This window comes from Triticum aestivum, chromosome 7A (assembly GCF_018294505.1).
Source record: "Triticum aestivum cultivar Chinese Spring chromosome 7A, IWGSC CS RefSeq v2.1, whole genome shotgun sequence".
Taxonomy (NCBI): domain Eukaryota; kingdom Viridiplantae; phylum Streptophyta; class Magnoliopsida; order Poales; family Poaceae; genus Triticum; species Triticum aestivum.
In genome coordinates this window covers 547406796-547426559 of record NC_057812.1, presented here as the reverse complement: position 1 = coordinate 547426559, position 19764 = coordinate 547406796, and the positions used below count along the sequence as shown (strand labels likewise).

The 19764-nt window shown below is 45.2% G+C and overlaps 1 protein-coding gene and 1 pseudogene across 1 annotated transcript; both read left to right on the top strand.

The window, feature by feature from the left end:
- Positions 1–1433: 1433 nt before the first annotated feature.
- Positions 1434–4353, top strand: LOC123151914 (protein S-acyltransferase 18). The gene is made up of 9 exons (XM_044571546.1): positions 1434–1650; positions 1746–1859; positions 1961–2308; positions 2553–2621; positions 2722–2793; positions 2930–3058; positions 3150–3230; positions 3330–3494; positions 3581–4353. The coding sequence occupies exons 1-9, from the start codon at positions 1600–1602 to the stop codon at positions 4148–4150; spliced, it is 1599 nt and encodes a 532-aa protein (XP_044427481.1). The 5' UTR covers positions 1434–1599; the 3' UTR covers positions 4151–4353.
- Positions 4354–6567: 2214 nt separating this feature from the next.
- Positions 6568–6706, top strand: LOC123155159 (uncharacterized; annotated as a pseudogene).
- The last annotated feature ends 13058 nt before the right edge of the window (positions 6707–19764 follow it).

Genomic DNA, 19764 nt, shown 5'->3' with positions numbered 1-19764 from the left:
AGTTTGACCAGGAAAGCATAATCAGACCTCAAATAGATCGATTACACCTACAACTAAAATAAGTAGATCACATGAATTTGCTTGAGAAGTTTGTAGTGCCAAAAGAAAGGAAATCTTGAAAAGAAACACCAACATCACTGAACTTTACCCCGACAGAATTGTAGATCCTCTGCCACTTCTTTCATTGTAATCAAACAAGAATTTAGAATATACGATAATGCAAAATACAAAAATTAGGGAGTAGCTTGAGGCCTGATTGAGTGGTAGGGGGAAATTAGGTTAGCAGGGAAGAGGTAGCAAGCTAAGAGGAACATCTGCGCGTGGTGCTCACCATCGACATCGTAGGGGGCAGGTTGCTGACATCCACCTATACATCCGTGTAACCCCCGACCTCCTCCTTCTCCGCCGTTGTATCTCCTTCCATCATGAAGCCTACTCCGTTCTCCCCATCTCCTACGCCCCGACTCTGCTCCGACTCCACCCATGGTCCACCACGACCACAAGTGCCTGCTCCATCCACTACCTGGATGGGGATCAGTGCTGGCTCCTGAAGTAGGGGATCGATGGCGCCTCCTGAAGCAGGTCGATGTTTGCAAAGGGATCCACGATGGCAAGGGGTTCGGCGGCGTCAAATGTTTGTGTTGACGTAGCGACGAGATCGGCAGCGACGAAGGGAGGTAGCGCAGGGATCGAGGGCGCTCTGGAGGATTAGATCCTTATTTGTGATGGCTCCTGTCGAGGTAGTGTAGGGATCAGCGGCGGCTTGATGCGAGTGCGAGGGCGTCGGCGAACGGATCTGCTGTGACCTGGATGGGGATCGAGGGCACTCTCGAGGCCTCGCCCGCTCGTGCATGCGAGTCGTCAATTTTTTTCGTAGGTTTTTTTTTGTTCGTTTCTCTAGCGTGCGAGGGGACTACCTGGAGGCGTCGCTCCCTTCTAACGTGATTTTGGTTGGGTTTTTTGTCGAGGGGATCGTTACTTGCGGGGGAGGTGGGAGGTGAGAGGAGAGACGAAAATAAAACAGACGAAGGATGAGAGGTGGGACGAAAAAAATTGTGAAACAGAGATTACCAACTGCTTCATTAGAAGTAGAGATTATGGTGATCACTCGGATATGGGAAGCCGTCCCCGCAAAAGAAAAAGTGAAAATCCTCACTCGGTCTTTGTATTCGGAGTCCTGGGCCTTGGGCTGCGAAGGCCCCTAACACTCCGACTCATGGGCCTTGGGCTGCGAAGGCCCCTAACACTCGGACTCCTGGGCCTTGGGGATTAGCATCTCGTTTCGGGCTCCTGGGCCTTGGGCAGCGAACGAAACACGCTCAAGAAACATCTCTGTCCCCGGAAGTTGTCAGTCCGGCCCGCACAGCCGCCCCGGCGATTCGAAATTCAAAACAGTAGGAGGAAAGGAAAGCCGTTGCTGCGGGCGGCGGCCCTGCCCCACCTGTCAGAGAGAGCACACAAGCCGCCTCCTCCTCTCTCTAGTACCACGCCCGCCGCTTGACTTGACCTGACCAGAGGCGAGAGCAGAGCAGCGCGCTCGGATCGAATCCAACCCAATCGAATCTGTTCGCAGGGCGCGGCGGCGAGACCTCGACGGCCATGGCCTGGCCCCGGCGGCACGGCTGGCAGCTCCCCCTCCACCCGCTCCAGGTCCGTCTCCGTCGGTCGCCCTCTCTTCATCTCCCCCCCTCTTCGCCGCTTCCAGCGCCACCATCCGACCTCGCGCTTTTCTCGATCGATTGCAGCTCGTGGGCGCGGGGGTGTTCGCCGTCCTCGTCACGGCCTTCTACGTCGTCCTCGGGCCCTACCTCGGCAGCGCCGTCGCCGGCAACACCCTCCTCGCGCTCTTCTCCGTCTCGGTAAACCAGCGACCTCCCTCCCTCTCTTGCCCAAACGCGGCTTTGCTCGTGCCCTCCTCGCGTTGCCTTGCGCTGACGGCATCGGCCCTGGTCGACGACAGGCCGCCGCCACCGCGGCCCTCTACGTGCGCTGCACCGCCGTCGACCCCTCCGACCGGACCCACGCCAAGAAGGTGAAGAGGCAGCGCAGTCTCGCCAGGGGCGGCGGGCGGAGGCTGCCGAGGCTGCGCTACGGGTACATCCTGTGGCGGTACGCGGCGCGGCTGCTCAAGAGGGTCGAGGTCCGCGTCATGAACCGCTGGGTGCGGAGGAGCTACCTCGAGCAGTGGAACTCCAGTGTCCAGCTCGACCCCATGCTCCCCTTTGCCTTCACCAGCCTTGAGGACATCGTCTCGCCGCACGCCACCGACGACCAGGACATCTCATTCTGCCCAATCTGCGACTGCGAGGTCTCCGCTTACGTCCCTCTCCCTCATCTCTAGTTTACAGACCTTCTGTGTTTCAAAGAAACCAAGAAATGCGGCTTATTTGAGTGCTTTAGGAGCAATTTTTATTTCTATGTGGAGAGGTTAATTTCTGAATATAGGGTGTGTTTAATGGACTGGATTCATGTGTTGTTAGTCAAGTTCAACAAGTGAATTACCTCTGTGACAACAGTTTAGCAATCAAGAACTTACGAAGCTTAAACTACAGGTGAAATTGCGCAGCAAGCACTGTAAAACTTGCGACCGGTGTGTTGATGGATTTGATCACCACTGCAGGGTAACCACTATAACTATGCATAGCTCACTTCCAAATCTCTGGCTCTGCTCTTCATCTCTTGGGAAGTCAATTGATTGATCATGTACTTTCTTCAATGCAGTGGCTCAACAATTGCATAGGGAGAAGGAATTATGCAGCATTTATCCTGCTAATGTTCTTTGTTTTGCTGATGGTGGGTGCTAACTCTCTGCAAATTTGCAATTCCATTTGTTTCAAAATTCCACTGATATTTAAATGCCCAGCATTCCAAGCTGTTTTTCATTTGACCAGTTCTATTTGGTATATGAATTTGCAATCTACTTTATCAGCTTGTTATCGAGGGGGGAACAGCGGTTGCGATTTTTATTCGCTGCTTCATCGACAGCAAAGGGCTGAAAACTGAAATGGAGCACAGGCTTCACGTAGGGCTACCTAAAGGAGCTCACGCAGCATTATCTGTAAGTTATGACAAGAATATGCCTGGTGACAAACTTCATTGATGCATTTCACTTGTGAAGCTCACACTTTTCTCTTTAATTTTGGCCACAGATGGTATTTGTCATCTTCACTTTGTACAGTACTGCAGCACTGGGTCAGCTCTTCTTTTTCCATGTTCTGCTCATTAGAAAGGTTTGCATTTTGCCAAACACATACTTATGTTACCAGTGTGTGGAGCTCGGAAATATGCTCACATTTTTGGAAGCCTCATTTGCGTATTTTTCACTACAGGGAATGAGGACATACGATTACATCCTTGCTATGCGAGAAGCTGCACAGGCATATGATCCTTTTGATGACTCTGATTTTTCCTCGGACGAGAGCATTGACTTCGACTCTCCAGAAAGGCCATCCTTCTTGTCAAGGATCTTATGCAGAAAAGATGAAGTGAATGAGGTAAGAGGGGATACATTGCTTCCCTAATATGTATAATTTACTGTCAGGTAACTTCATAGATAACAAAACAATTTTGAACATGATAGAGTACCCGAAAGCTATCGATTAGGATCGACGAGAAGGAGGCCAATGATGCAACAAGAAGGAAGGATGACGTCTCGATCAACCCATGGACGTTGATCACTATGAACAAGGACAAAGCAATGGCAGCCGCTGAGCGTGCGCGTGAGCGAATCAGGCAGAAGTTGCCATCCACGACCATCTCCCCGATGAGACCATTACCATTGGAGACAAAGAGAGGTCCTTTGAACCAGGGGAGAAGACCCATCATAACAGTAACAGGGAAGGAGAACCAGGAGACAAGACCCATCATGACAGTAACAGGGAAGGAGAACCAGGAGACAAGACCCATCATGACAGGGAAGGAGATCGTGCCTGCACTCACAAAGAGCTGGCTGTCAGGGTCACCAACTGCGAGGTTGTCAAGCCCAAGGAGGCGGTTTTCAGGTTCATCATCACCCAAACCTCAGAGGTGCAGGGCCAACTTTGACTTGAGACTAACAGAGGTGTCAAGAGAGCTTGATACCCGCGTCTCAAAGCAGGTCATGTGCTCTGCTGTCATTAAGGGCGCCGAAGATGAAGATTCTTCGTCGTAACTTATGATGTTGTTCAGCCCACAAAATTCATTCAATTTTTTGTTACTTAAACCTATGTGTTATTGTGTGCTGTGCTTTCTTAGCCCATGCACTCCTTCACTGCTGTATACATAGTTGTATGTTCTCTTGTACTACACCCCCCTGAACATTTAGTACAGCAATGCCATGGTTATTCATCCCAGGACCATCAAATTTTCCAATCATGGTCAATTTGTCATCTCCGTTACTGTTATGATGTCACCTTTTGTTTTTCAATTCTTCACTTGTGTAGTTGTCATGTTAGTACTTGTGGTATTTTACAGTAGGGATCAACGAATGTGAATCATCCATCCAAGTCAATTCCAAAGGGGCAAGGGCCAGAGCTGCAAAATGAATGAGTGTGTGGTTTGTATGACAAATATTTTGAAGGAGAAGCAAGAATAAGTGCTATGGTTATTGACTACAAAATGATATAAGCTCCCTGTCTTGCAAGAGCAATGACAACACCTGTTCATTGATCCCTGTCATCACCTGTTCATTGCTAGATCATATTCCCAACTTTTTAGATTAGCCTGAGCAATTGGTCTATTTTACTTGGAAAAATCTCCTTCTAAATGTTACTCCCCTCTATCCAAAATCAGTGTCGTGGTTTTTGTTTAAATTTAAACTAAAACCAAGACACTTATTTGGGATCGGAGGGAGTATTATTTTAGGATGTTTGCTTGCATAATGATGATAGAAATGATTGTATTGCAGTACAGATTGTTGATGAGGCACAGTGGGATGATATTGCTATTTTTATAGCTGTGGTGTGATCTTTGTTAGCATGACCTACATTTTATATCATAATTCCTAGCTTAGTGCGTCATGGTTTTTGCTACCATAACTCTGCTTTTAGCAAGCTGGTGTGATCTTTGTTCCATTTTAGGGCTTGTTGTTTTGCACAATTTGGCTAGTTCCAAGCAAAAGGAAATCGGTAGCACCGGTGAGATGTGGGACAGTGTTACAACTATCAAATCTTTTTCATCACTTCACCAGTTGAGGCTTGAAAACAAAGATTTCACAATGCAGGCTAGGGCTAGATGTAGGTCGTCCCATTCTGATTTGCTTTGAAAGCCCAGTATCTCAGATAATTTGTTTTGAACCAACGAAAAGTTTGATGAATGAACTTCACAAACTGCATAATGCATGCTTGACTATTTGTATTTATCACTGTTGTCTAAAAAGTAACTCTGCAAAACTTTGTATGCAGTGAGTACTACTACCTACCAAAACGTCTTATATTTTGGAATAGAGATAGTACAATGTGTTGCTAGCATGAAAAGGAGAATCTGATTTACGTAAGAAAAGTTAATCTCGTAAGTTCCCTTGAGATGTTCCTTAGTTTGCCTGCATGGCTTGTCCATTTTTTACATCCAGATCAACTGTGGATCTTGCATCGCAGCATAAGCACGTGGAAAGGTTCACACAGAAGATTCTTTTCAGAAACAGTACTCGAGTTGCAGCAAAGGCACCAAATCACTATTACACTTGGCAGACATGTTTTCGTGGAAACTTCACGCTGATTTACAGAACATTGTGTTGTCTGCAACATTATGCTCCATTGGACCGCAACGGACATTACATCAGTTCTCATGTTGCTAATAGTACTTCAAGCAATCTGTTAAACCATGCAATATTCAGGTCCAAGGGGCGCACCACGCACCGGTTTAGTTGAGATAGGCTTCGGCCTAGGTTGGTTAGAGTATATGGTTGTAATCTCCTCATGTATATCTTATCTCTACTTTCCTTGTACCTCAAGATGTAATCTCAACAACCTTGTATGCTTATCAGGGATATGCCCCTGCCTATATTAACACGAAACCGTCGCCTCTAGAGAGGTACGACGTTCTCCGCTTTTTTACATGGTATCAGAGCCACCTCTATCCATCGCATCTAGCAAAACCCATCCAGCGCCAGCCATGTCGTCCTCCTCCAGCACCGTCCAGGCTTCCCTTGGGCAGGTTGCAAAAAAGCTCACCCGCACCAACTACGTCCTGTGGCGTGCGCAGGTGACACCACAGCTAAGAGGGGCTGGCCTCTTCGGCTACGCCGACGGCTCCATGCCGGAACCTGTCAAGATCCTCGTCACAAAGGACAAAGACGGGAAAGAAGAGCAGACACCGAACCCTCTCCATCCGATCTGGTTCAAAGAAGGGCAGCAGGTACTTGGATACTTGCTCAATACTCTCACCAAAGAAGTCCTCGTGCAGGTTACCTCCATCGCCACGCCGCACGAGCTCTGGGCGGCTCTCGCCCACATGTTCTCATCGCAGTCCCGAGCCCGCGTCAACAACATCCGGGTTGCTCTCTCCACGGCGCAGAAGGGGACGCAATCTGTTGCGGCCTACTTCGCCGAGATGAGAGCGCTTGCCGATGAGCTCGCAGCCGCCGGAAAGCCCATCGATGACGATGAACTTGTCTCCTACATCACCGCCGGCCTCGACATGGAGTACCAACCCCTTGTCTCCGCCAATGACGCGCGCACCGACACCATCAGCATCGACGACCTCTACGCTCAGATGAGCAACTTTGATCAGCGCCTCGCCCTCTACAACAACAACTCGGGCGGGGGCTTCAAGTCATCTGCTAACGTGGTCTCTCGCGGCGGCGGTCGCGGTGGTGGTGGTTCACGCTATCGTGGACCACCGTGCGGCAAGGGCAAGCCGCCATCTGGCGGAAACAGTGGCGGCGGCAACTCCTCTCGTGGTGGCGGCGGCGGCGGCGGGCGGCCCTCCAACAACAACAATAGGGGCCGCCGTGGTGGCAGGCCTCGCGCCAACCCTGATGCGCCGCGATGCCAAATCTGCGGCAAGCTAGGCCACACCGCCCGCGACTGCTGGTATCGCTATGAAGATGATGGCGAATCCTCACAAGATGAGAAAGTTGCAGGTGCTGCTGATGGCTCCTACGGCATCAACACGAACTGGTATGTGGACAGTGGCGCAACTGACCACATCACGAGCGAGCTGGAAAAGGTGACAGTCCATGAAAAGTACCGTGGGCAAGACCAAGTTCACACTGCCAACGGAGAAGGTATGAGCATTAGCCACGTTGGTCATTCAGTGCTTAAAACCCCCCATAGAAATATTCGTCTAAGAAAAATCTTGCATGTCCCTAGTGCTTCGAAAAATCTCCTTTCAGTTCATCGCATTGCCATTGACAATCATGTATTCCTTGAGTTTCATCCGTCTTTCTTTTTGATCAAGGATCAGGTCACGAAGAAAATTCTGTATCGAGGTAGATGCGTTCGAGGGCTGTACCCGTTGATTCCGGAGCTTAGGAGATTGAATAAACAAGCCTATGATGTCACCAAAGTCTCTTCAACACGGTGGCATGATAGATTAGGGCATGCATCTTTTTCTTTAGTTGAACACTTGCTTAAAAAGAATAAGCTCCCGTTTGTTGGTGAGCGAGATCGTGAAACAATTTGTGATTCATGTCAGTGTGCTAAAAGTCATCAATTACCCTATCCTGTGTCTACAAGCATCTCCACCAAACCTCTTGAGCTCATTTTTTCCGATGTTTGGGGTCCTACCCCAAAATCAGTTGGCAGACACACTTATTACGTCAGTTTTATCTATGACTATAGCAAGTACACATGGATCTATCTCATCAAAAAGAAATCTGATGTTTTTCAAGTTTTTCACAACTTTCAAGCACTAGTAGAAAGAAAGTTTGATTGCAAAATCCTAGCTCTCCAATCCGATTGGGGAGGGGAGTACCGCAACCTCAACTTTTTTTTCCAGCAAATTGGCATATCACACCACGTGTCATGCCCCCATGCTCACTAGCAAAACGGATCAGCTGAGCGCAAGCACAGGCATATAGTTGAAGTCGGCCTGGCCTTACTTGCGGCTGCCTCTATGCCTTTCAAATTCTGGGATGAGGCATTTCTCACCGCAGTCCACCTCATAAACATGTTGCCAAGTAGAGTCATCAACAATGAATCTCCAGTAGAACGTCTCCTTCATACAAAACCAGATTACACATCTCTATGAGTATTTGGGTGTGCGTGTTGGCCAAATCTTCGGCCATACAACAACCGCAAACTCATGTTCAGATCAAAACAGTGTGTTTTCTTGGGCTATAGTCCACAACATAAGGGTGTAAAGTGTCTTGATGTATCCACTGGACGTGTCTATATTTCCCGTGACGTTGTGTTTGATGAAACCGTTTTCCCTTTTGCACAACTTCATCCAAACGCCGGAGCCCTTCTTCAAAAGGATATTCTTCTTCTACCTTCACATCTCACCGGGCGTGACAATGGGGATGTTTTAGACACTGATGATCAATTCTTGACTAATCCTCTTACTAATGATGGTCTTGAGTCTTGTGATGCAACGGAAAAATTGTGCAGAAAATGGTGAAGAAATCAGCCCAAATCATCATTTTATGTTTCCTGGACAAAACAGCAGCAGCATCGAAGCAGATCTCCCTCGGGATCTAGGCGCATCAGCCTCGGGATCGCTCCTGCGCCAGTCTGCCGCCCTGGCCCCCACGGGATCCGCGCCCTCCGCGCCAGGCCGATCCGCCTCGAGCCCCGCGTCGCCACACGCCACCAGCGGCTCAGTTGACCGCCCGGTGGCCGCTCCGCGCCAACCCACCAGTGCCACGCGGCGCCAACTCCAGCCGCTCGCGCCTGGTTCCGCGCCCGGCCCCGCGTCTGGCCCCGCACCTGGTCGGTTTGGCCCCGACACGCGATGCTACGTGCGGCGCCCATCACGGCTGGATACGGGCGCTGACTCCGGTGTGGATCATGCTGCAGTCCCTGTCCCACCGGTGCAATCATTGCACCATCATGCGCCCCCAGCTGGATCGGGATCCTCTGCGGTGACTTCTTCTTCAGCTCCACGTGCGCCGGCCACAGAAGATCCGGCCTGCATGTCCTCGCCCAGCGAGCCTGCAGCCGCTCCTGGCGCTGGATCTTCTGCGGATCCTTCTTCACCACCTCGCACTAGGCTTCAGAGGGGAGTAACTCAACCCAAAAATTACAAGTCTTTAGCAAAGTTTGGACTTGCTTGTGTTTCACATGAACCAGATATCCCACACTCTGTTGCAAAAGCTCTAGGCGATCCAAAGTGGCAGAAGGCTATGGAGGATGAATACATGGCGCTCCACAAAAACAAAACTTGGCACTTAGTTCCAGCACGTCAAGGCAAAGGTAAAAATGTTATAGATTGTAAATGGGTCTTCAGAATTAAAAAGAAGTCTGATGGCACCATAGATCGTTATAAGGCTAGACTAGTTGCAAAAGGTTTTAAACAAAGATACGGTCTAGATTATGAGGACACTTTAGTCCTGTAGTAAAGGCTGCTACTATTCGTCTCGTTTTGTCTATTACCGTATCCAGAGGATGGAGTCTACGCCAACTAGATGTTCAGAACGCGTTTCTTCATGGTGTTCTGGAAGAGGAAGTGTTCATGAAACAACCTCCTGGGTTTGAAAACAGACAAAAACCCCTCCACATATGCAAGCTTGACAAGGCTCTATATGGATTAAAACAAGCTCCTAGAGCATGGTATTCTCGGTTGAGTTCAAAGCTTCAAGGACTTGGGTTTGCTCCGTCCAAGTCTGACACCTCACTGTTTATTTTCAACAAGTCAAATACATCTATATTTGTACTCATATATGTTGATGATATTATTGTCACAAGCTCATCTGATGAAGCTATTTCAGCACTGCTCAAGGATTTGAACTCTGAGTTTGCTCTCAAGGATCTAGGAGGCTTGCACTATTTCCTTGGCATTGAAGTAAAAAGAAGTGGGGATGAGCTTCACTTGTCTCAAGAGAAATATGCCATTGATCTTGTAGCAAGAGCAGGGTTGCAAGGCTGCAAGGCAGCTCCAACACCTCTATCCAGCTCTGAGAAACTATCCTTAACAGAAGGGAAACTCTTGAATCAAGAGGACAGCACCAGGTACAGAAGTATGGTTAGTGCACTGCAATATTTAACTCTGACTAGGCCTGATATTTCCTTTGCTGTGAACAAAGTATGTCAGTTCCTTCATGCACCCACTACAGTACATCTGACAGCTGCAAAGCGCATACTTAGATATGTCAAGAACACTTCCAGTGTTGGACTCACCTTCACCAAGTCACCATCAACACTTGTAAGTGCCTTTTCTGACTCTGATTGGGCAGGTTGCCTTGATGACAGACGCTCAACGGGTGGTTTTGCAGTGTTCTTTGGTCCAAATTTAATCTCATGGTGTGCTAAGAAACAAGCTACTGTGTCTAGATCCAGCACAGAAGCAGAATACAAAGCACTAGCAAATGCTACTGCAAAAATTATTTGGGTTCAGTCATTATTGAAGGAGCTTGGAATACATAGTAAACAGGCCCCATGCTTATGGTGTGACAATTTGGGTGTCACCTATCTTTCTGCTAACCCAATATTTCATGCAAGAACAAAACATATCAAAATAGATTTTCACTTTGTCAGAGAAAGAGTTGCAGACAAAAAGCTGGATATTCGGTTCATTCGGTCTCAAGATCAAGTTGCAGATGGCTTCACTAAAGCTTTGCCTACCAGAGGTTTTGAAGAATTTAAGCGTAATCTCAACTTGTCCAAGTTGTGATTATGGGAGGGTGTTAATGAAGGAAATATGCCCTAGAGGCAATAATAAAGTTATTATTTATTTCCTTATATCATGATAAATGTTTATTATTCATGCTAGAATTGTATTAACCGGAAACATAATACATGTGTGAATACATAGACAAACAGAGTGTCACTAGTATGCCTCTACTTGACTAGCTCGTTAATCAAAGATGGTTATATTTCCTAACCATGAACAAAGAGTTGTTATTTGATTAACGGGATCACATCATTAGATGAATGATCTGATTGACATGACCCATTCTGTTAGCTTAGCACCCGATCGTTTAGTATGTTGCTATTGCTTTCTTCATGACTTATACATGTTCCTATGACTATGAGATTATGCAACTCCCGTTTGCCGGAGGAACACTTTGTGTGCTACCAAACGTCACAACATAACTGGGTGATTATAAAGGTGCTCTACAGGTGTCTCCAAAGGTACATGTTGGGTTGGCGTATTTCGAGATTAGGATTTGTCACTCCGATTGTCGGAGAGGTATCTCTGGGCCCTCTCGGTAATGCACATCACATAAGCCTTGCAAGCATTGTAACTAATGAGTTAGTTGTGAGATGATGTATTACGGAACGAGTAAAGAGACTTGCCGGTAACGAGATTGAACTAGGTATTGAGATACCGACGATCGAATCTCGGGCAAGTAACATACCAATGACAAAGGGAACAACGTATGTTGTTATGCGGTCTGACCGATAAAAGATCTTCGTAGAATATGTAGGAGCCAATATGAGCATCCAGGTTTCGCTATTGGTTATTGACCGGAGACATGTCTCGGTCATGTCTACATTGTTCTCGAACCCGTAGGGTCCGCACGCTTAAGGTTTCGATGACAGTTATATTATGAGTTTATGCATTTTTTATGTACCGAAGTTTGTTTGGAGTCCCGGATGTGATCTCGGACATGACGAGGAGTCTCGAAATGGTCGAGACATAAAGATTGATATATTGGAAGCCTATATTTGGATATCGGAAGTGTTCCAGGTGAAATCGGGATTTTACCGGAGTACCGGGAGGTTATCGAAACCCCCCGGAAGGTATATGGGCCTTAGTGGGCTTTAGTGGAAGAGAGGAGAGGTGGCCAGGGCTGGGCCGCGCGCCCCTCCCCCCCCCTAGTCCGAATAGGACAAGGAGAGGGGGGCGGCGCCCCCCCCCCCCCTTCCTTCTCTCTCTCCTCTTTCCCCCCTCCCGAATCCTATTCCAACTAGGAAAGGGGGGAATCCTACTCCCGGTGGGAGTAGGACTCCTCCTGGCGCGCCCTCCTCATGGCCGGCCGCACCCCCCCTTTGATCCTTTATATACGGGGGCAAGGGGCACCCCTAGATACACAAATTGATCCGTGTGATCATATTCTTAACCGTGTGCGGTGCCCCCTTCCACCATAGTACTCGATAATATTGTAGCGGTGCTTAGGCGAAGCCCTGCGACGGTAGTACATCAAGATCGTCACCACACCGTCGTGCTGACGGAACTCTTCCCCGACACTTTGCTGGATCGGAGTCCGGGGATCGTCATCGAGCTGAACGTGTGCTAGAACTCGGAGGTGTCGTAGTTTCGGTGCTTGATCGGTCGGGCCGTGAAGACGTACGACTACATCAACCGCGTTGTGCTAACGCTTCCGCTGTCGGTCTACAAGGATACGTAGATCACACTCTCCCCTCTCGTTGCTATGCATCACCATGATCTTGCATGTGCGTAGGAATTTTTTTGAAATTACTACGTTCCCCAACAGTTAAACCATGCAATATTCAGGTCCAAGGGGCGCACCATGCACCGGTTTAGTTGAGATAGGCTTCGGTCTAGGTTGGTTAGAGTATATGGTTGTAATCTCCTCATGTATATCTTATCTCTACCTTCCTTGTACCTCAAGATGTAATCTCAACAACCTTGTATGCTTATCAGGGATATGCCCCTGCCTATATTAACACGAAACCGTCGCCTCTAGAGAGGTACGACGTTCTCCGCTGTTTTACACAATATGCCGTGTATCATTTTCCATTTTGCAGAATTAAGGATAGCCTCTGCCCCCGACCAACTTGGCTAGGGTTGTTCCCTGGACCATAGCAAAAATTTGCGACAACTTAGGGTTCATCTCAAAATAAGGGTCCAGTATATCTACATACAGCGAAATGAGGGTAGCTTAGATGGTTAGGTTCCTTGTGGTGGAATCAACCCACCAGGGTTTAAATCATACACTTGGCACTGGAGGTCGCATTTTCCTGGATTTATTTTAGGCCTTCCGGCGATGTGCCTTCAGTGAAAGGAGACATTCCCGTCGACAAGCGTTTGTGGGGAGGTGCTCATAGGGGTAGGGTGTACGTGCATAGGTTCGTAAAGTTGATTGTATGCGCATATATGTGAGCATTGTGTTTGTATTGTGTCAAAAAAAAAGCAATATATCTACATACATAAACACATTATAATATTATTTAAAAATATTTTGCGAAATATAACACCAACACTAATAAAAAATGACTTTGTTGATGGATACCTGACTACGCTAGGATTGGTTAGTCCTAAAGTCACAAAGAATTGTTGTTTTGGACACTGACATAGTGTCCATGACACAATTTTGACCGCAAGTTTGTACTGCATTATATTTGTAAAATCTGAAAAACATATAGTATGGCAAGCGTACCTTTCCAGATAGTATACCAATGTTTATAGGGTGTGTCTAGGGCACATCTAGATGTGCTCTAGTTATTGCACATCTAAGTGAGTGAATCAAGCACAAAAAGGAAAAAAAGAAAATATTCACACGAATCTTAATGTAAAATCAATAATATAGGACTTAGATGTGCAATACTTATGGCACATCTAGATGTGCTTTAGCAAAATTGATATTTATATTCTTATTATGTACAATCTAAATTATTGTAAAAGGATTATTGATCAAAGGTAAATAATTTTAATGTGCATATTCTAGGACAATACCTATTTGTGTGTGGAGGTGAACAGTAGACCTCTATTTTAGAGCCCGTTGTTTTGTAGAAACGGATTCCTAGTCCTATATAGGATTGATTCACATCCTTCACATTTCATAGGAATAAAAACAATAGCTCAGACCTTTTACATCCTAACAGCCATCCAATCATTCGGCTTGGTTAAACCAAAGTCCATGGATGACTCAAAAATGTTTGGCTTGGTTAAACCAAAAGGTTGACCTCTCTGGATGGCTCACGGCAAAGGAGGGGGGGGGGGGGGTATGCCCGTAGTAATGATGTTTGGGTGATAATGGCAAACAAACGAATTGGGGGTACTTACCCTTTAACACAAACTTTAGGACTAATCAATTCTCTGTAAAGTTAGGATTAGGGGGCTTGGCATCTCTCCCCACCTTATGTTATGGAAGGGGGCTCTGGCCCTCACAACACCACAAAATGCTTCTTCGATAGTTGTTTATGTTGGAGTACATGTATCTTGTAATCATTATTGATCCTATAATCACATACACATGGTGTACTAATACCTTATTTTCTGACAATTTTATTTTTTATTTTATGCCCTTATGATGGCTTTCTTGCTATGCAGTATATACACCTATGAAAACGGTCATCCTAGAGATCCTAAGTAACATCATCGGGATAGCAAGGCATGGTGCAACCTTTTTGCCTAAACGCCTATAAAATTACAGCAACTTACTCTATACTTGCAATGGCATATGTATGGCAGAGGTAATACTAAAATGGCACAACATCACAAGCATTTTTAGTTAAGAATCCCACAACACAACCCTCCCACTAATGATCGCAAGACCACAAATGTTCGCTTGTCAAGATATTATGCGTACTTGGTAAGATCTATTCCAGACATACTTCCATACGAGTACAGATGGTGCAAGAGCATATAAAATGTTGCCACAGAGGATTCCATGAATGTTTTGGTCGATACCGCTATCAATGGCAGAGCTATGTGAATGCCAAAGGGCAGCCCCAACTTTGGAAGAAATACTAAGAAATTTTGTTGTGGAGGATTTTTTTTAATTGAACATCCTTGTGTAACTTGACCATTGGCTGCAAGGGCATCCACAACACGTAGGTGATGGCATTGTTAGAAGAAAACTCTGAAAAGTGACACTATTAAGGAGAGCTAAGTATGTGCAACAAGCCGAGCAAGCATGCTGGTTAAATTGGTAGTCCGCAAAACATGTGGACCATTGTCAAGGAGCTATGGTCTGAACTAATTCTACAACCTTCATAAACAACTCTAGACCATGACAAGAAGAATGATGGCTTAGGGCCCAACTCAAACAAGGTCGCAATACATCTACACACATAAGTATAGTACTGAAAAATATGACTTTTTTTGGATGAATCCCTTACTATGCCAACCATGAATACTTTAGGGGGGCGGGGGGCGGGGGGCGGGGGGGGGGGGGGGGTGCTCTGGTCCTGCCCCCACCCCGTCCCCGACACCATACTATTAAACCCATTAGAGCAAGTACAATATAGCTGAGTCAGCTGGCTATAAGTATATTCTTGCTTAGTTGGAGGAAAGAAAAGAGAAGAGAGAATGTAAGCGGACTCTTGGTGAAGAGTCAGCTCTAGCACGTGCTCCTAGGCACTTTGTGAGAGTGAAAGTTGGTCATATAATAAAAAATAGTACACTCTTCTAATCAACTATTGTACATATTGGCTATAAGATGGGCTATAGATGACATGGCAATGACTTATAGCCAGCAGTTGGCTATACTATTAACCATGCTCTTAAGAGGCGCTAGAATGGTGGCCAACCAGCTACGCCATGTGGCGCATGCTGATTGGTCACTGAGAAATTATTTTTTAGAGTTTTTTTAAATGGTAGGGAGACTTTTTTTTAGAGAAAATTTTCTAGGTTTTTCTTTTTTCCTTTAAGATGGTTGTGATGTCCACGTGACGCGAGAATATTTTTTAAATTTTTTGACATGATGGTGAGGTGCGCATAGCTTTCTCTCAAGCGGCCCGCGATGGCTGGCCCCAACCACTAGTGTTATTTCAATAGTCGTTTGCTTTGGACTACATGAATCTTGTAATGAACGTTTATATCCTATAATCACATATACATATACAATGGTGTATTAAGACCTTATTTGCTACCAAAAATTACATTTTCCAATGTTTATGCTTTTATTACGACTTTCATGGTATATAATATATGCCCGTGGAGGTGCTCATTTTTCTCTATATAGTCGTTCGCCCATTGTATTCAGTTTGCACTAGGGTCTCCAAAATGCTAGTGTCGTACTTTGCAAATGTCTAATGTACATCTTAAATACATCTTGTATATTACTATGCTCCCTAAGTTTTAAGGCCTCACAATCAATTGAAGTTGTTGATTTTGCATTGTGTCTCAATTTTTACTTGGTCTTCACGCTGGGTCGTATGGAGGGATTTGCCACTCGGTGAGCCCTCTTGGTAAGTGATTGGGGTGTGTGGGCCAAGATTGTCGGTGGGGAAGTGCTTCAATTTGTTGCCAGCAAAACAAAGAACAGTAGTGACAAGCGCGTGTGGCCTTTCTCGGTTGTCTTTCTATTCCCCGTTCTTTTATATATTTAGCTACATGTATTTCCTACATGGCATGTGTTTGATAAAATGCAAACATGTGACGCAACTGATCGAGCGCTCCTAATTCACCCGTTCAAGTTGCTTCCTACGTATTGTAGGCGATTCTCATGCCAATCACTTGATTAAATCTTATATTTGGTTTCTGTTGTTGTTGGTATGCTTGCATCTGTCCCTCTTAATTTATCAATGTCACGCTTTCCTATTTATTCTGCTTGCACTTCATGTGATTCTATGGATGTATGTTTGTCTTTCTTTCTTTCCTTCCATCTAACAAATCATGTTGTTTCAATTAATTTGGAGGTTTTTCACCTTTGGTAAGGTAACAAAACCAGACAGATTTCCCTGATAAAGGCTTAGTCCGGGTTTCTTGGTGTAATTTGTTCAAATAGTTGCTTGCGACTGATAATTTAAGCTTGGGAATCTTGTTAAGTCATTTCATTTCATTTCTATTACCAATATTTCATCTCCTAATTCTTATCAGAACTTTTTTTTTGAAACCCCCCATATATTAATCAGAAATAACAAAATTCTTACAATCGTTCATTACAAATCTAGCCACGCAGGGCGGAACACTATTACATAAAACACCGTCTGACCTACTATCAAAACAAAATTTAGCAATCTCATGCGCCACCCTATTTGCCTGCCTGTCAATCTTCACTATCTTGAAATCCTTAATGAGGTTTGAGACACTCATCGCCTCCTTTTTCAGGTCCACAAAAGGAGACCTGTCAAAAGAATCTTTTGCCAGAGAAAAAGCAACAGCCGCGCTGTCAGTCCCCAAAATAACAGGACTATGGAATGTAATACCAATATATAACCCAGCAAGTGCCGCACGAAATTCTGCTTCATCCACACAAGTGCACGACCCAATAAAATCCCATGAGGAAACCAGGACTTAGCCAAGGTGATTCCTGGCAATTATCCCAATGTTGGCAGATCTCATGCTCTCCACAAAACTAGCATCAATGTTTATCTTAATATACCCTCCGGTGGTTCCCAATTACGATGAGCCTTCGCGATTGGTGTGATGTACCTCCCATTATCAATCACCCCCTTACCTTTGATGCTTAAGTCAACTTGCGCACAGTTTTTGACATTTGTGAAAGATTTTCAGTAATTTCCCACAAAAGTGACAGAAGCACGTAAGGATTCTTTCCCCTTCCCAAAGATCATATCATTTCTGAGATGCCAAGCTCTCCAAAGTATGAATAAAACTTGATCACGTTCTGGCGACCCCAATTGATCAAGCAGAATAAACATCCAGTCTGGCCCCGTAAATCTGAAAAGCTCCTCGGCAGGAATATTCCACTCTTCTCTCATAGCAAAACGAAACGCACGCACCTTTGGGCAAGACACAAGGGCATGGAAAGTACTTTCATCCTCCATCCCGCATATAGTACACATACCTGACACCGTTTGGTGATGAATAACTCTGTTTACCTGGGTCACAAACTAGGTGTTGTTGTAGGCCAGCAACTACAGGAGCAAAGAAGAACAAGATTATTTGATATGTGTTGGCTATGTCCATAGTTTTCTTCACTTGTGCAACCGAGCGTTGCCCAAGTGAAGGTGTGAGGGAGGAGCCAGCGCAGCGAAGCGCGCGACATGCTTCTAGTATAAGTACTATGTGCAGACTAAGGTGTTTTCTTGTGATATGTCTGGTAAAATCATGTGCTACTAAGTAAAAGATAGTAGCATAAGATCAACAATTCATGTTGATACCAACAACAAAGAAAGTTTTAAGAGGAGGCTTACGGCATATGGATTAGATGGTAATAATTGTTTGCGGTGTTAACCCAAATGGGCAAATAAGTAATGTCAATTATGTCAATTTTGAAATAAATAACGGGGAGCACACACAAATTACAATCAATCCAAGCAGGGTATTAGAGTTCTAGACAACTTCTTTAGACCTATGGTGGACTTTAGTTTTTGCCGCCGCTAGCGGTGGCACCACAACTACTGCTAGACTTTAGTTTTTGCCGCCGCTAGCGATGGCACCACAACTACTGCTAGACTTTAGTTTTTGCCGCTGCTAGCAGTGGCACCACAGTAGTAGTATGGACGTATGGTTTGCTGCCAACACCAATAGTGTTCATGGGAAAGGAATTTTTGGGGACACAGAGAGGGGGGTGGTCGACTTAAATTAAATGGGCTCTGTATACTCTTACGTGTCATCGGGATGACAGATAAAACACTCACATACACCATAAGGCCTTCACCTAGCTACGTCAGATCAAGATCATGTTTTCATTGAGATTGATGGCTACCGAGGACCAGTTTTACCTGGCATTGGCAGTTTGATTTAGGGTGAGGATCACAATAAATTAATAGAGAGAGAGAAAATCTACACTACAACAATAGTTGAGAGATGAATATGCAATTATCTCTTATTGAAATGATGGGGATTTGTTGCATACGTAGAATGCTTTATTGCATATACATGCTTGAAACCTAATAATGTTTTGTGCACGTTTTTTCACGGAACACGGAGAAAACATTGCAACGACATTGTGTACACACAGTATAATATTGCAAGTGGAATTTCATGTTGCAACAATTGGATGCTCTAACTTAAAAAAAAAACAATTGGATGCTCTAAATTTTACACATAAGTGGGATCAGATGTCCTGGGAGACGGCCGGTCGGGCAAGAGGAACACCCGGTCGAGTCCTCTAGCCCGGCGCCTAGCATAGCCCAAATGAACCTCCCATTTGATTGCAGTCATAGATTGGTAGTATCTCTTATTCTTTTTCTTATGTTCCTGGACCACAGAATTGTTACAAACTTGCATTGCTCAATTTATCCAAAGGACAGCAATAACATTGCCATTTCTCTAACAGAGAAGTGCATATTACACCCCTCAACTCTAGCCCTAGTCTAATATACAACCTCCAACTTTAAAACCGTCTAATCTGCAACCTCCAACTCTTAAAACCGGCCAAAATTCAACCCTCCTCTCCCCTTGACCGGTTTTGACCGGGTCTGACCCATTGACTGATGAACAGTAAATTTGAAAAAAATGAAAAATTCAGAAAAATAAAAATAAAAAAATTGTAAATTCAAAAAATAGTTGGGAACAAAATTTTAAAAATAATTTCGACTTTTCCACCGTGCAAACAGTAATTCAAAAAAAGTTCGAACTTTTGGAACGAAAATTTTCCCTCGGTCACTTTTCACGCAGTGAAAAAATGTTTTTCCTGATTTTTTTACTTTTTTGAATACTGTTCACGCTGTTTACAGTAATTCAAAAAACAAATCCCGGTGAATTTTGTTTCCAATTTATTACCTCCGGGTACATGTAAAAAAAACTGAATTTTTAATATTGTTCACTGGTGAAAAGTCGAATTTATTTTTTAAAAATTCCGTTCCCAATTTTTTTTTTGAAATACTGTTCATCCGGAGGCAAAAAATGCTTTCTAAAATTTTATTT